Below are 16,966 nucleotides of genomic sequence, written 5' to 3'. Positions count from 1 at the left end.
GTCTCCCTACAGAAAATACACAGAAGCCTGAAAACATTAAATATAAAACTATTTAGATAAAACTGGATGCAATATTATTTTTCATATTCTTGTTATAAATTCTAAAGGGGCCAAATAGTCTGATAGTTAAGTGACACGGGCCTGAAAACACGTGACTGGAAATTCTCCCACCTCCAATTTTTTCTGTGCTTTTTTCTTAGAGTCAAGGATTAATGCAAAAATAAAATTTTGGAATCCCCTCGTTGCCGTCCTCTGTGAATATTAAAATAAATCAAACAAACAAAGAAAAAGAAAAAACCCAAGAAAATATTCTACCCAGTATAAAACTTGCGGGCTGAAATCTTCAATGATTCCTCTGACATTGGATCTCAGAGTTTTATCTGCAGTCCTTGCAGAGAGGAAGCAAACAAAAACATACCCAGAAGCTCCTCTTGTACGTGTATGTACAAGGTGCGCACCGCAGTGCGAATGTGACCGCATGAAAAAACGTGCAAACTCGGCAGTTAGGCTATGTCCCTGCAATCGGTAGTACACGAAATTTCAAGCCCTTTGATGAAGATAGCATCTTTCAGCCGAGCCCTGGCAGAAAATCTTTGGTTCCTGTTAAGACCCTCCTCCCTCCCCAGCCGGCTTCTGGGCTCCATCCAGAGGGATGGGGGCTCTCCCTCTCTATCACAGCTAAGCGTTCCCAGACCCAGGAGAAACCCGGGGTTTCTGCGGGGCACTCAACGTGCAGCTAAGTGTCCCAGCTCTGCAAAGGGCAGCTGGAAATGGATTTAAAATGGCAACGCGGACCAATCAGCGCTGCGGAGGCCAAGCAGACATTTACACGCACCTCCTCCACAGGCTCGGCGGAACCTGGCGGTGCCTAACTCCCCGCTCAGGGCTGTAAACTAGGCGTTTTTATTCCACGGTGGTCTGTATTTTGGGGGGGGAGGGGGGCAGGGGGCGGACAAATTCTTCCCCGGGTGAAAGGTTTTATTTTGGAATTAATCCAAAATAATTTGGGGTTTGATGTGTGAAAATCTGAACCTAATTTTTTTTTTTTTTAGTTTTTTGTTACTCAAGAATGCAAAGAAGCACATTAAAAAATGTACCCCACCTTTTTTAAACGGACTGTGGTCATTACGGTGTTCACATAACTCTAAAACAGCCCAAGCTATAAAATTAGGACTTGGCAGAAAGGGAGTTCCTAAGGAGAAGGTTAAATCGAGGTAAAATGAAGGGAGAGTTGGACAGTTGGCACAATCGTGATGTTAGGAAGCTTAGAGGGTCCCTGCTAGGGGTAAACCCTCTACCTTGCTAGCGTTAGAACCGGGTGTTTAGCGCCAGCCGGGGGCGGGGGGAGGGGGTGGAGGGCGGGAGACTTCGCGTGGATTCTGGTCTTTCCTGGAGAAAAAATTTCAATGAAGAGACCGGCCAGCTCGGAGTGCATGTGCGCACATTGTTTGCACGTGTGCATGTATCCGCTGATGGGCGTGCATGTGCGCGCGTAAGTTCGAGCATGTTTGTTTACCTGTTTATGCGTGCATGTGCCTGTGCGCGTGTGCACGTGGGTCCCCGTGCGCGTGTGTATCTGCGTGCATATCTGTGCGCGCGCGCGCGCGCACGCGGCGCCGGGTCCCGCGGTCTGTGATGAGGGCACCCCCGAGGCAGAGCAGGGCTGCCGGGGGCCCCGCTCCTACTCCTCTTTAGTTCCTTCCCACTCACAGGGCCCGAGAACTCTGCGGCTCGCGCAGCTAAACGCTTCCTGCAGAGTGTTGGCTCCGCATCGTGGAAGTGCAGGTAAAGGCCAAGCCCCTAAGCTCGGCTCTGGGGCAGGCACATTCCCGCGCCTTCCTAGGACAACCGCCCAGGGGCGACCTCGGGCGGCGGGAGGGGCGAGGGCAGCGGCGAGCCGGCCGGGGGGGATCCCCAGCCTGTCCCTTTAACCCCACCGCCCGGCGGGAGCACGTGAGCCGTGCTCCGGGTGGCACCCGGGCGCCGCCGCCGCCGATGCAGTTGTATTTCGAACGCTGCCTCTGGCGGGCGGCCAGGCGCCTTGGCTCGGCTGTCCGCCTGGCCTCCCTCCTCCTCCTCCTTTTCCTCCTGCGCAGCCCCCTCCCCTTTATCCGCCCACGATTAGAGGTGGGCACTACCCCCACCCCCACCCCGCCGCCCCCTCCCCAAGCGCACACGCACTCATCCCACTTGAATCCTGGGGCAGGAACTCAGAAAACTTCCAGCCCGGGCAGGGAGCGCACTTGGTGCAGGACGCAGGAGCGAGCAGCCGGCCCCCTCCGACTCCCCGCTGCCGGTGCCGCTGCCGCTGCCGCTGCCGCCCGCTCTCCGCGCCCGAGCCGGCGCGGTGCCGCCCGCCGCCCGTCCCTCGCCCGCGCTCAGTGCCCGCCCGGCTCCCGGCGGAGCCTCCCCGTGCTCCTGGCTTTCCGACTGCCCAAGGCGCTATTTGTTTTCTCTCTTTCTCTTTCTTGCTCTGCGGGCGCGGAGCGGGGGGGAAGAGGAGGAGGAATTCTTTCCCCGCCTAACATTTCAAGGGACACAATTCACTCCAAGTCTCTTCCCTCTCCAAGCCGTTCACGGAGTGCTCCCGGTGACCGCCGCTCCTCATCCCAAACCGAAAGGGGAGCCTGCCGACTTCAGACCCTCTTTTCCTTCCCTCTCCCTCGCTCTCCTCCTCCTCTCGCTACCTCCACCTCCACCTCCGCCGCCACCTCCACCTCCGGCACCCACCCACCGCCGCCGCCGCCGCCAGCAGCGCCTCCTTCTCTCCTCCTCCTCCCCTCTTCTCTCTTTTTGGCAGCCGCTGGACGTCCGGCGTTGATGGTGGCAGCGGCGGCAGCCTAAGCAGCAGCCCTCGCAGCACGCCGGCTTCCGCTCGTCCTGCCCCACTCGCCAGCCCCATCGACCGCTCTCCCGAAAGGTGCCGGGCCGGCTGGGGGCAGCTGAGGCGGAGCGGCGGGAGCGGCGGGAGCGGCGGCAGCGGCAGCGGCGGCGGCGGCGGCGGGAGGCAGGATGAGCGCACGCGGTGAAGGCGCCGGGCAGCCGTCCACTTCAGCCCAGGGACAACCTGCCGCCCCGGCGCCTCAGAAGAGAGGACGCGGCCGACCCAGGAAGCAGCAGCAAGTCAGTACCCGGGCGCGGCGGGAGCGCCAGCCCACCTCCGCTCCCCGTGCGAGGGCCCCGCGACGCGCAGCCGCCGGAGCGCGGGAGTCCAGGCGCCGCGGGCGCCACACGCAGCCCACCGGGCGGGCGGGGAGGGGGGACGGGCGGCGGAGTCCCGTGCGCGGCTGAGCCCCGGGGCGCCCGCGCCCCTCCGGGCGGGGAGGTGGGGAGCCGCGGCGGGCGGCCCGACGGAGGCGGGAGGTGGGGTCGGGCGAAGCGCGTCCTCGGACTTTCGCTATTGTGCACCGCCCTGAGTGTCGCGGTGGCTCCTGGTGACTGGAAGCGGCCGGAGTCCAACAATCCGAGGCTGGCCAGGCGCTTTCCCAACCGCTCTCCAGTTGCCCCGGGGGAAGGAAGTGCCGGGGGTGGGGTGGGGGCGCCGAGGGTGCGGTGGAGGGGCAGAGTCGGAGGGGCTGAGGTCCTGGGGACCGTTCGCCGGCTCTTTCTCCCGCCATCCGGGGCTGCTAGCGGGCCCGGGTCTGGCACGCCGCAGCCGCCCCCTTGGCGCCTTCCCCAAGTTCTCGGTGGCCCGAGACTCGCGCCCTCCCGACAAAGAACTCGTGGGCCCGCCGGGTCCTCTCAGGGCTCTTTAAACGCGGCGCCGCCGCCGGGGTGTCCCGGGGAAGGGGCTACGGCGGAGTCTGAGTCCGCCGGGGACGGGATTAGCTCTTTTGGCCGAGGGCGCGATGGAAAGTAATGTCCGAAAGGGTGCACCGTAGCCAGGGTCACTTCCTCGCCAAGCGTCCAGTCTCCCTTTTGCCCCCGGACCCCGCGCCTCAGCTTCAGACATGAAATGTGTTAGTCCAGGGCCATTGGCTGGGGGGTTGGGAGGGGACGATCGAGGGGCGCCCGGGACCCCGCGGAGTGGAGGGTTTTGTCTGCGGATGCAACCAATTAAGCGTGCAGCCGGCGCTTGCAGGGCTGCGCGCAGCGCCCAGGGCGGGGGGTTTTGTTCGCAGCAATTTCCAAGCCTTGGCGGGCAGGGCTGGAGCGCAACACGTCCATTGAGAACATTTAAACTTCGCTTCCGCGGGCTTTTAAAACTTCTTCATTCCTTAGCCTTACAAGCGGCTTCCTTCACGGCAAATAGGCCAGTTAGAGAATTATCCTAGAGTCCCAAAGCTGCCTGAGAGCAAGGTGGGGGATATGGAGCGAACAAAGTTTGCTTGCCAGCGCGTTTTTAGAAACACCGAGAGGGTTGTACCTTTTTGAAATCATCAAAGGGACCAAGCCCATCTAGAGGCCCCTGAGCTTTCCCGCTCTGCCAAGCGACACTTTTACGCGGCGTTGGGATCCTGTTTTACACCTCCCGGGAAGTCTCTGCCTGTCCCCCCGCCCTGGTTTCCCACCCGCCACCCAGCTCTCTCTGGCTCTTCTAATTGCCTCCGGCCTCCGAAAAATAATCCAAAAGAAACTGCAGTGGGGTCTGGAGGTGATTGGAGGTTTTACCTTTGAGTTAAGGCAGAGTTCACAAAGAAAGGAAAAATGTGTCTCCGATGTGTTTGCTCCGGATGTGCCCACTGGCGCTCCTGGTCCCCCAGAAGCTTTCAGTGACCTTCCCCAGATTCTCTCACTAGGATGTGCATTTTCATTCAAGACTTCCATGAGGTTTAAGCTAATTGGTCTCATTTAATCACCAAATCTGAATGAAATGTAATTTGATGACTCGCTGGGTAAATATTCAGGAACTGGAATATTAATCATCGCATTCTCTTAACCACTCGAGTATTTACTAGTTGGCAAAGAAGCCGTTTAAAGTTTTTGCTAAAACCTATTGATAGTTTCAATTTCTCCTTCCCAGACACTTCCATTCCTCCTCACTTCCCCCTCCCCCCCTCTTAGTTTTCTCCAGTTCACCCCCCAAAGGAGTTTTCTCAAAAGAAAGTTTTGGAGAAATTGTTCATTTTTATCAAAAGATATTTAAATTTAGACTAGAGACCATGCCGGAATCTCTAAAAGGAAGTGGAGAATTGAAGCAATTATCTAGATAATTCAAGCAAAACCTCCCACAACAGATTTACCATAATTATTTGGAAATTTTAAGGGGAATGGAGTTGTTTTGAGTTGAAGAACTTGGATAATTGCTCCAATATTTCACTCAATGTGTTGACCTACAATGCAGATATATAGAGATGATTAAAAACCATCAGTAGGAAAGACTGTTGAAATATTTATGATATTAGCTTCGTGTTTCTGTTCGAAATGCTAGTACAATGATGGCTGGTCTTATTTGTGTAAAATGCTTATTGCTGAGTTGCCAAATGCATAACCATGCAACTTTTTCACTTTAATGTATGACTTTCTTTCTAGAGCATGCAAACTTGTCACCCTTTGTTACCTTTGTAGGGTTGAAATAGAATCTAGTTTTCATATGTAAAATAGTTTCCTCTTTGAACCTTTGGATTGAAAGTATGGTTATTTCCCCCTTTCTGAAAACTCTTACCATCATCACTATTTATGTTTGAACTGAAGTGTTTTCCAACAGTTCGGTGGAGCAGCACATGCAGAAAATATAACTATAGAATCGGTCAATTTCTTGCAGACATTCTTGCCACAACAGCATTTTTTTCTCTCTCCATAATTAGGAGCCAACCGGTGAGCCCTCTCCTAAGAGACCCAGGGGAAGACCCAAAGGCAGCAAAAACAAGAGTCCCTCAAAAGCAGCTCAAAAGGTGAGATTTCTCAAGTCCTCCCAACTTTCTCAAGGACCACAGGAACCTTCCTGTCATTATCCCATTCTAGATCCACACCTAAGGATTTGTCCTAACTGGTTAACCCAAGACTCATTTCCTGCTCTTACTATTAGCAAGATTTCGAAGCAAATGCTTAGCATAAAAAGTTCATGAAGAGGCTTCAGTGTTGTTTTTAAACAAAAACAAACAAACAAACAAACAATCACCAAATAATATGAAAGTTAATATGGGGTTGGGAGGGTGAAGAGGGGGAGTGGAGAATGGCACAATTAAGATCTGGGCCAACTGTGAAATAGTTAACTACAAATCAAAACTATAGATTTTGCAATTTCCTTTAAAAATAATAAAGATTAATTTACTTTGTGCTTATTTACAAGACTACTGCAAAACCAAATCCCCCTATTAAAGTTAAGTTCTTTGCCAAATAGATGATAATTAGAAGTAAATCCGATTATGGGATACTGGGAAATTACGAATTTTACAGCTTTAAATTTGATGATAAAGTATATACCGTTTGTTTACAATAAGCTTGCAATATAATATATCATAATCTCTCAAAAAACCTTTCCATCAGATGATATAGAAATGCTCTAAATGAGACAATGAGAAGTTTTTTTAAATAAATGTTTGATCCACTTACTGTATTTTTGGAGGCAGGATAGAACCCAGTCAAGTACAACTGCCAGTGTTATTCTTTATAATCTTTAAATTGTGGTGTAAAATAACTTCATGTTGCTTTTATTTGAGCTGGGAAAGAGGAAATATCTCAGGGACAATGCATGTATAGAGAAGTGAAGGTAACTATAAAATTCACATTTTTTTAGCCTTATAAATCTGAAAAAATTTTTTCTCTGTTTTATCTGTAAGTTTGTATATTAGTTAAAAACAAAGGTTCAAAATTGAGAAATAAGTTTTGATACATCTTTTGAGTAGATTTGAGTACACCATGTACAGTGTTTATTAGAAAGGACTTATGCTCATCTTTTGGGGATTAATGCTTTATGTGATTTTCTCTGTGATTATGGGCGCTAACCATATTATATGTGATGGTTTTCTGTTGTAAACTGTCATAGCAACCAGTGATACATATAAAGTTATTTAGGGTGTAACTATGATTTCTTGTCTGTTTTAGTTTAGCAGTCTTGAACAGAGTTGAAGGAGCAGATTTCTAATATATTTAAATACAACTGCTTCTCAGAATGAAGATTGGTGACTCATATTTAATCAATAAACTTTCAAGTAGCTCTAAATTACCTTGTCATTTAAAAGTGACAATATATAATCTTATATTCCTGACATGAATACTTTCTGTTACATTTTACTTGAATTTATTAAATTAACTAAAAAAGGCTAATTTAACAGGTTTTTTTTTCCTTTTCCTTTTTTTTTTTTTTTGTTACGTTGCATAGTGTGGGATTTACCTAACTTAATTTTACTTTAATAAGGTGGCAAAAGGATACCTGGGCAGGTAGCTAACAAACATTTAGACTATGATGTAGTTGCTCTGAAAGGGGCATCATTATAACATCTCCCAGAAAGAAATCTGTAAATCTCATCATAAATAAATTATTTAAAATTTAATAGAAAAAAGGAAAAGGAATTATCTTTCAGATTTCATTGTATTACATGTTTTCGAATGTAAAGAGATGTTTCCATCACCTTTCATTCTGAACAGTTTACCACTGACAAACAGAATCTTCATTGACAAGGACAGCTGACACTTGAGCCTAATTTACCACCTAAAACCAAATAACAGATAAGTTGATCTCTTCCCAAGTAAGATTTGATTCCTTTTTAGTTACTTTTATAATAGGTATTTACAATGACCCTAACTAGGCCACTCATCTCTCTGATAGTTCTGTATGCATACAGATTACAACTTCCAAAACACAAGGAGGCTTTCTTCTCCCCAAAGAAATACTTCCCTGAAATCTTTCACTCTTCCAGACAAAATTATTTCACACAGTTGTTATAAAAGTCCCCCTTCTAATAAAAGTGAGTAAATATATTTGCCAATAGTATGACTGTAATATTCAGTTTTATAAATTACGCTTCATTTGGAGAAGATAATACTTTGCAAAACAATGAATGACATTGATGAATTGTTCATGGCATGTGTAAACTTAAAGTATTTTCACTTTTAAATCACTATTTATTGAGTTTGCTAATACCCTATATAAACATGATTATCAAACATATTGTATTCTAATAAAACGTATGTTTGTAAGTATTTTGAAAAGAAATCTTTTCAAAATAGTTAAGAAACAGTTATATTGTTCATAACATGTAAGATAAACATACCCTGCTAGACTGTCCAGAGTGTATGAGAGGTCTTCTATGCTTGATAACTCGGATATTCTCCTGAAAACTGACTCATCAAAATGAAAACGGTATAACAAAAACTGGTAAGTATATAAGAGAATAGAATTCTAAAATCAGAGGAGCTACAGTGAACACTGGAATCCTGATGGTGTTGTGTGTATAAACTTTCTTGCTTCTTGGAGTTTCTTTGCTTACAAAGTTTATGTTTGGGCTCAGTAATTGGCCTTGGGGCATTTGAAAACAAAACTGCTTGTTGGAAAATTAGCAATGTGAAACTTGACAATGCATGCAAGACCAAGTGCTTGACTACTAAATTAGCTATCACTCTAATTGCAGACCATAGTCAATATAAAAATCGATTTGTATCATAAAACAAACATTTCTAAAAACACAATTTGTTATGCCTGGAACTTTTGGGAGAGAAGATGATTCTTCTTACAGCTGCTTTGGCAAATTCCCATAGATGACCATTGTGTAGCAGTTCTAGTCATTCCTTAGAACTCCAACCTGAGTGCTCAAAATTTGTCCCTAAATCAGTTTCATATTGTTATCTTCATAAAAGAAACCAGGAGTTAATGTTTTCCTGAATAATTTATTCATGCGTATGTCTGTGTGTGTTGTGTGTGTATGTGTTTGTGTCTTGACCCTTTTTATTTATGTTTCAGTTTGAGATATACCTGTAACCAATTGCCTCTTAATTTCCTCTGTTTTGTTTTGTTTTCCACTCCTGTTTGTGCTGGATGGAAATACTTTGTATTTTCACATTATTTTGGGAAAAGAAAGATATCCTCTCCTTAATGTTTGGTTTAGAGTTTTTGTTGTGGCTTTTTATTGGTGAGAGAACATTAGAGGGGTTGTCATTAATTCTTCAGTGTTTAAGGTGGCAAGTCAAATTCATCCCTAAGTCTCAAGCTAATTCTCATCCAGGTACTTTTAGGGGAAAAACTGAGATTGAATTAAATTTTCACAGAAGGAAACTGCATAAATAAAAAATATCAAGTGTGAGGTAGCGCTATTCATAATGTCATAGATTTTCTTGAGCTTCATTTTGACCAGACCCAGAGAGCAAAGTGCAGAATGAAAATATCTAGGTACAGGATGTATGATTCAAATAATGTGTTCAGGTAAAGATTTCATATATATCTTCTATTTGCTAAAACTAGAAAGGCAGATTTGTGCTGCTTCTAATCACATTCCCAGAAATGTGCTTGATTTTCATAAATGATTACTAACGCCAATCATAGATATTTATATTAGGATGAGAGAAGGCGGGTTTCACTCATCATTTCAGATCAGTGTTAGAGCATAATGCTGAGTGAGGACAAGATTGTTTTCAGAATACAGTAGGCTCAATTAGAGTAACCAAAGGGCATCATTATAGGTAAGCTGGGAAAAGATGGTTTTAGAAGTTACCATACAATTCTAACCCATGGTTTCTATGTTACTAGGATGATTTAGTTTGATTCCTCTGTGTTTTAGTGCAAAGGTAATTTCCACTGGGATCCAGGGCCATGAGTGTGCAAATGAATCCAGGCAGGTAGAATTAAGTAAAGCCCAGTTATTGTCTCCATTGTCTTGATATTTTAGGCTGACTGACCTAAACAATGGACTCATTTTTTTCACTTCACTTTACCAGAGAGGACCAGACCTTGCTGCATCAGTAAATTTTATCTGGCAAGGCCTTAGAGTCATCATAGATCATGATCCAAGTACAGGAGAGCCAGGTACATCTGAATTATTTTATGAAGTAACTTTACTTCAGGGGAGCCATGATTCTCATTCTCTGCAAGCTACCATTCTTCTCAGCTTTTTTCAGCAAAAGTTCCTCATTACTATGACTGACTAATAACCCTGGTTTGTTTTTATCTCCAAGTGTCAGCAGATCATTTTGCTTAGGAGGTAGAACATACCAGATTGGTATTCGATTGCATTTCAGTTCTTCCTTGAGAATAGATGGATGCTAAAGAGCATTTTATGTCAGTTAAGTCATTAGAACCTATCTTGTCTTGTTAGTTCACTGCCTGCAGTTTCCAGAGTTCACCTTGGGACCACATAGCTTGGCAAAAAGGGGAACAATGAATTTCACTGTTCTAGACTCTGAAGTTTTTAGTTATGAATCTTTGTTCTGTCAACCAGGAGAAGGTGAATGGAGAACTTACTATATTTTAGGCTGTTGCGTTATGCTATATTGCTTTAATACACTGAACAGTTTTGAATAGCATCTTCTAACTGATTTGGCCAGGACTAGTGCCGTCCTATTTTCTCCAGGGTAAAGTAAGGGGCAGTTTGCTCAGAAGATAACCCTATGAACTTGTATTGTTGATATTGATTTTTCTGACTACAAAGAAGTAGAGGGATAGTTTAAAGGAAGAGAATCTTAAACTTTGAAGATTACTTTCCTGGTCTTTTTGGCCTTGACTTTAATTTAGTGTTTGTATAGATCAGGGGTGGGGAATGCCCGGCTGGCGGGCCATATGTGGGCCCGAGCAATCATTTGGTCTGGCCCTGCCAAGGTCTTACCAAAGAGAAGCAGTTCCAGCCATCACATTAGGGGTGAGTTAATTAAATATTTGACCAAATACAGCAGGCTAATTTTCAAGTTGATAATTTTGTATGTCCCATGAATGATGTTATAAATGGCCCTTGGCAGAAAAAAGGTTCCTCACCCCTGGAAGATGAAGACGGGTGTGTAAATAATAATACGGGAGTTGACAATGAGGGCTTCCTTGGGTAAAATGAGCACAGACTCCAATGGGGGATAGAATTTACTTATAGCTCCTATTGGAAAATATAGAGTGATAGCGAACTTGCAACATCTTTTTGAGACTAAAAATGGTTGCACTTAAACTTTGGAAACCCATACAACTGGATTATCAGAAAGGTAAAATGAGAGTTACTCAGTAGTTTGACGGATCAGTCCACCTGATTTTGATGCCAGTGCACATTGATTTAGACTGTTTATATTTGTCAAAGAACCACTGAGAGAATCAAAATGTGACTTTTTAAACTTTGGATAGTTGGCTCCATATGCTCTTAGGCCTACAGGTCTTAGTCTTAAAATATCTACCTATCTATCTATCGGTCTACCTACCTACCTATCTACACATATATACATATATACAAACATAGAGATACATAAAAACAAAAGTTACTACTATGCCTAAATATTCTAGCTGTTTTTTTGTGTGTTTTGTTCATATGCACTGATTGATTAAGGGTGGGAGAGTTCTGGCTTTCATGCATTATTACAGTACATATAATACATGATGAGAGCATTTAGATTAGCAAAGAATTAATAGATATCTAAATTTGACCCAGAAGTCAGAACTGGATAATTCTCTTGGCTCCCAATCTCACCTTCTGTCCATGTCTTTACAAGAAACTTGGAAATGTTTTACTTTTAACTATTCATTTGTTTCTCACCCTAGAAGGTTTTGATTTTTAAAAATTTGCCCATGGCTATTTTACTTTATATGGGAACATTTCCCAGAAGAATATTCCCTTGATTGCCTTGAAATCGGGTTGGGTCTCAGTCCCACTACTTATGAATGTGGGCTTAACCTCCCATTTGTGAAACAGGGGAAGTAATGGCTGCCCTATTTAAGTGAGATGATGCTCAGAAAATCACTATGGAAACTTAACAGAATTGGGAGGTTGTTTTTTTTTAAATCCTCACCCGAGGATATTTTTTCCATTGCTCTTCAGAGAGAGTGGAAGGGGTGGGGGGAGAGAGAGAGAGAGAGAGAGAGAGAGAGAGAGAGAAACACTGATGTGAGAGAGGCACATCGATTGGTTGCCTCCAGCACATGCCCCAAAGAGGGTTGGGGATCGAGCCTGCAACCGAGGCATGTGCCCTTGGCCGGAATGGAACCCTAGACCCTTCAGTCCACAGGCCAAGGCTCTAACCACTGCGCCAAACCGGCCAGGGCTGGGAGGTATTTTTTTTACTGGTAACATTTTAAAATGTGGAGGGAAGAAGAAATTACATTTGAGTACCTACTAAATGCTGTCGCTTTTGTCAGGCACTTTACATATACATTATGTATATGTAATGCCTCTGATGTAGGCATTTTGGTCTTCATTTCACAAATGAGAAACTGACATATCCAGTGTTCAACTCTAGCAAATGATGGCACCTGGGTTTGAATTCACATCTCATTCTAAAGCCTGTTATCTTTCCTCTACAATATGCTGTCAGATATTTTGTAAGATGTTTGCTAGAAGGTAGATTGTTATCTGTAGTAACCTGAAATGCAGGTTGGAAGTTAGGTTTTGAGAAACCTTTGGAGGGCAGCTCTTTACAAGCTTATAAAAGGACTGCAAATGTGTGCCAGCTCCAGCCGATATCCACTGACCTCTGGACCCCAAATAAATGACAAGGCTATGCTTTTGGAGATCATAAGACACCCAGAAGTTTTATTTGTTAAAGGAAGGGGCTGGATGAAATGTTCTCTAAAGTTACCCAGAAGTCCTACCAAGTTGTAGAATTCTGACAGTAAGAGGGAAACAAGGCACACACATGCCATAAACAGTAGTGTTTCTTTCTTTCCTTCCTCAATAAAAACATAGCAAGCATATCTTGTGCACCAGGCAAAGCACTGGTTCCAAATGCCAGAGCTGTATTTGCCTGGTGAATTTCCTTCCTTAATTATTTTTTTAAGTGCAGAGTGCATTCAAAAGCCTGGAGTATCAGAACTTCTTAGAGAAAGAAATAATTACATTTCCCATCTAATATTTCTGCCAGCCCTCATGAACTTGCTTCTGAGCATATTATAAAATTAAAGAGATAATTCTGAATCTGAACTTAAAAAAGAATCAATATGAATGAAGACAGGCAAGGAAGAAATAACATTTTTAACAAGATATTATATGATAGCTGTAAATATTGGTAGTATAACAGTGCTGGTCATAGTCTGAAATTTCAGTTCTTGCAAATGTAGAATTTCCACCCTCACCCCCACCCCTCCACCCCCCGCCCAGGATAAGCAGGAAAAACTTAGAATGTGTTTTTGTCTCAGTTGTACATGGGTTTGCAGTATAGAACCCAATGCCACTACAGCAAAGGAAAACCAAATATACCCCCCACAGTATGCATATGTTGACATATTAAAAACAAAACAAGCCCCCGGAATGTTTTGTTTGTCTCCTATGGAAAAATAATATCCTGAAGGGCATTAAACATGGGGGGGCAGGGGGTTTAAAAGCCTGTGTTTTGCACTCTGTGCAAACCCTGGGTCTATGCTGGTTTACAAACTCAAATCCCAACTTGTTTTTCAGCCTTTGTGAAGTTTGATCGGAAAGATTAAATAATGTGGGTTTTAAAGAACAATGCAAACCTCCCAGCTCGAGGCTGCACAGCACAGCTAATGTGTTCCTTCTAGATGCAGTCTCCGAGTAGGGTTTCAGTTTACATGTAACACTGGCCTGAAGACCATGGAGCAAGTTTGCTTTTAACAAGTCCAAGTGACAGTCGTGATATTTTGCTCTTTAGCTAATGCTGTGAATTTTGTTTTTGAATAGACTTTTTGTAAATGAGATGCTCATTTTCAAATCCTCTTATTTGCAGGGCTTTCTCTCTTTCTCTGAGAGATTTGCTTTCTCCGACTTTGAAATGCAGTGAAACTCTTTCACGAAAAACTCTCTCTTCAACAGAATTTAGATACACCTGGATCACATCGTGGCCCCTGAAACTTAACAACCATGCAGAGAAAGCCTGGTGTAGCACCGTTAGCCTTCAAGGTCAATAGCCTCCTCCCTCAACTCCACCTATCATCCCCAAGCCCATTAGGGAGAATTTCTGTCTTCCATGTTTGTGTAATTTAGTACTGGGTAAATTATGCTCCCAAAGACTAAATCAGACACTGCTTCTGTATTAGGCAATTTTGAACTTGTGTAACTCACTATGTACTAGCCAAAGGGTTTCTTAAAAGCTTCATTCTAAAGGTGACAGATGGGTGTAATGGAATATTTGCATTGACCGAACCTTCTGTGAGATTGGACTAACCTGAAGGAAAACTTTCCCTTTAAGAGTTCCATTAGTGCACCTCATTTATGGAGGGCACTTCTCTCCTCACAGGAGGCATTATCTCCATTTCACATGTGAGAACAAATTGGGGTTTTCAGGGACTGCCCAAAGTCCTAAAGCTAAAATGTCAGAGCCAGAATTTGAGCCTAAGCTTTCCAAAGTGGGGTCTGTGTTCCTGTTAAGATACCTCTGTGTCTCCCAGAGACAACACTCAGAAAGAGGATGTGGTTCTCGGGTACTCCAGGCTCTCAATTTAATTCATGCCCTTATGACTGAAGTTAAGACAGTGCCACTAACCCCTGAAAATAAGTGATTCCTCTGTGGAGCCACCGAAAGGTAGGAAGCAACGATTCAGAGCACCCAGTCTGACCTTTATAGACAGGCTCCACCAGATTTCCTTCTGTTCTGGGAAATTAGCTGCATCGGTGGGGACTTCAGTAAACTAAAATATCTCCTCGTGGTAGCAAATGCCTGTGGAAAGCTAGCAGCATTGCTAGGAGGATAGGAACCCAATCCTTAGAGCCCAACAGAACTTGGTTCAAATCCCAGATCTGCTGTTTACCAGCTTTGTGTGTGACCTTGAATTATTTACCTCCCCTATCTAGAACTTAGTTGTTCATCTGCAAAAGTAAGAGAAAAATAATACCTACCTTTTAAGGCTGTTGTAAGGATTAAAATAACATGTGAATGACTTAGCCCTTTGCCTTTGGTATTTTAAATGCTAGATAAATGTGAACTAACATTATAATTATACAGAGTTTGGGCTAATTCATGGCACCTGTGGATACTACTGCCAGGCAAGGGAGATACTATTTGGTGAGAAATCTTGAAGCTTATTTTGTCTGTCTGTCTGCATCTATCTATTATCTATCTACCTACCTATCTGTCATCCATCTCCATCTATTTTTACCAGGTAGACTGAAGAGAGAAAGAGGAGATTCTCATTTGGCAGTGTAGACAATTATAACAGGTAATTTTAGTATCATTGTATTAAGTACCTACTGGCTGCTACCCCAGGTAATGAAAGTGAAATGCAAAACAAGTTATCCTGGCTCAGGTTACTTATATTTTTGTGTTTATATAGCCTTGGGATGATTCTCATACACAGGAGTATGCACTAAGTTTTCTTTATCCTGGTTTTTTAATGATTTTTTTTTTTTTAACTTAGAGCAGAAAGGAGAGGGAGAGAGAAATATTGATATGAGAGAGAAACATAGATCAGTTGCCTCCCTTACCCACCCCAACTGGGAACCAAACCTGCAACTTGGGCATGTGCCTTGACCAGAAACTAAACTGATCACCTGTTGGTGTTTGGGACGATGCTCAGCCAACTGAGTCACACTGGCCAGGGCTCTTTATCCTGTTTTTATAGAAGGTGTATGTGGTGTGTGTGTGTGTGTGTGTGTGTGTTGGTGTATCTGGGATTGGAATAGGGGGGATAAACACCGGGAAATTACTTAATAGAAAATTTTTATTCAAAAGGGAAAAAATAACCGTGATACTAGAAAAATCTGCGAAGTAAAACAATGAAACAAACTCTCAATGTAGTTAGAAAATACATATATATGTATGTATATATAATGTCTGTGTTAAGTGTGGAATTATAGTTAATGTTCATATTTATTAATTATTTTTAATATCCATAGTTTCCATTTCAGGGACAAACGCTGATGATTTTTTCTAGCTTTATTTCCCTCTGCTTTAGGTGAACTGATTGACAGGTGACTGTTTTGTGTTTTGGCAAGGAATAGGAAATCATGTCGAAATATGCAAATATTTTTTTAAAACTCAGAATGCTTTGTTTTATTTAAGCTTGGACTTATTTTTGACTAGCAGTGTAGGTAGATGTGCTTTGCATGTCATAAAGCAATACATCAGTATTAATTTTTGTGACTTCAGTGACATGGAAAAGAAATCATCATTTAAGAGACATTAATTTTCTGAAATACTTTATATAATTATGGATATGTGGGAATCATTTTTGTTTATTATGGATAGAAATAAAAGAAAGTCACTCCAGGGGAGTCTTTTCGCGGTGAGGTTTGTATAGATATCTGTTCGTATCACACAATGAGAAAAACAAAGAAGAATCAAAAATAGAGGAGATGAACCTAAAAAGAGAGATTGTTAAAACAGTCTCAACACCTCCTCTGCAGCTCGGAGCGTGCTTACCTGAACCGTGTCCCTTGGTGCGGCACTATAAATAATGTCAGGTAGGAAACCATATGACTTCCTTTTTCATTTTGCAGAAAGCAGAAGCCACTGGAGAAAAACGGCCAAGAGGCCGACCTAGGAAATGGGTGAGTAATAAGATACAATTTCTATTTTTGTTTTCTAATGAAAAGTTTGTTTGTTTAAATGAAAATTACTTCTTTTTATCAGTTACGTGAATTTCTAACTTCTGGTTCGATGAATCTTTGAAAGGGTTAAGGCAAGCGAAAGATTATCACCGCCTTACCCTTCGGCTCCAGGAGTTGACTCAGACGCTTTTCTTTCCTGGGAGTGACTCCCTTTTCTATCTCTTATCAACATGAAAAGAGTCTCCACTCTTCCTCCAAACGCGGTAACAATGAGATGACTTGTTCAGCGGGTTGCGTAACTAAGGTTAAAGGGTATTATGAAATGTTAGACGTTGATTACAAATGCTGATCAAGTTCAGATGAAATGTGTTTGAGATAACTTTTTAACGTTTTCTTTTTTGTTTCCTTCGTGGCTTTGCTCTAGACACATCTCATTTTCTAGGTGGTTTGTGCATTTTTTCCAC

General features: G+C 43.5%; 1 protein-coding gene across 4 annotated transcripts in view; it reads left to right on the top strand.

Moving 5' to 3' along the window:
- Window positions 1–1,632: 1,632 nt before the first annotated feature.
- The window catches only part of HMGA2 (high mobility group AT-hook 2), a 130,373-nt gene continuing 115,039 nt past the window's right edge, over window positions 1,633–16,966 (top strand). Inside the window, exons 1-4 of one of the 4 annotated variants that reach the window (XM_081129191.1) lie at window positions 1,633–1,785; window positions 2,801–3,123; window positions 5,748–5,834; window positions 16,452–16,502. In XM_081129191.1, the coding sequence (XP_080985317.1) occupies window positions 3,013–3,123; window positions 5,748–5,834; window positions 16,452–16,502 (249 nt within the window). In that variant the 5' untranslated portion in view covers window positions 1,633–1,785; window positions 2,801–3,012. Of the gene's footprint in view, window positions 1,786–2,012; window positions 2,128–2,176; window positions 3,124–5,747; window positions 5,835–16,451; window positions 16,503–16,966 lie in introns of those variants that run through there. The other 3 variants (XM_081129192.1, XM_081129190.1, XM_081129193.1) reach the window with 3 other exon arrangements.

This window comes from Miniopterus schreibersii (genome assembly GCF_964146895.1).
Source record: "Miniopterus schreibersii genome assembly, chromosome: 2".
In the NCBI taxonomy this organism is placed as follows: domain Eukaryota; kingdom Metazoa; phylum Chordata; class Mammalia; order Chiroptera; family Miniopteridae; genus Miniopterus; species Miniopterus schreibersii.
The sequence above is the reverse complement of the archived record's forward strand: the minus strand, read 5'-3'. Positions and strand labels throughout refer to the sequence as shown.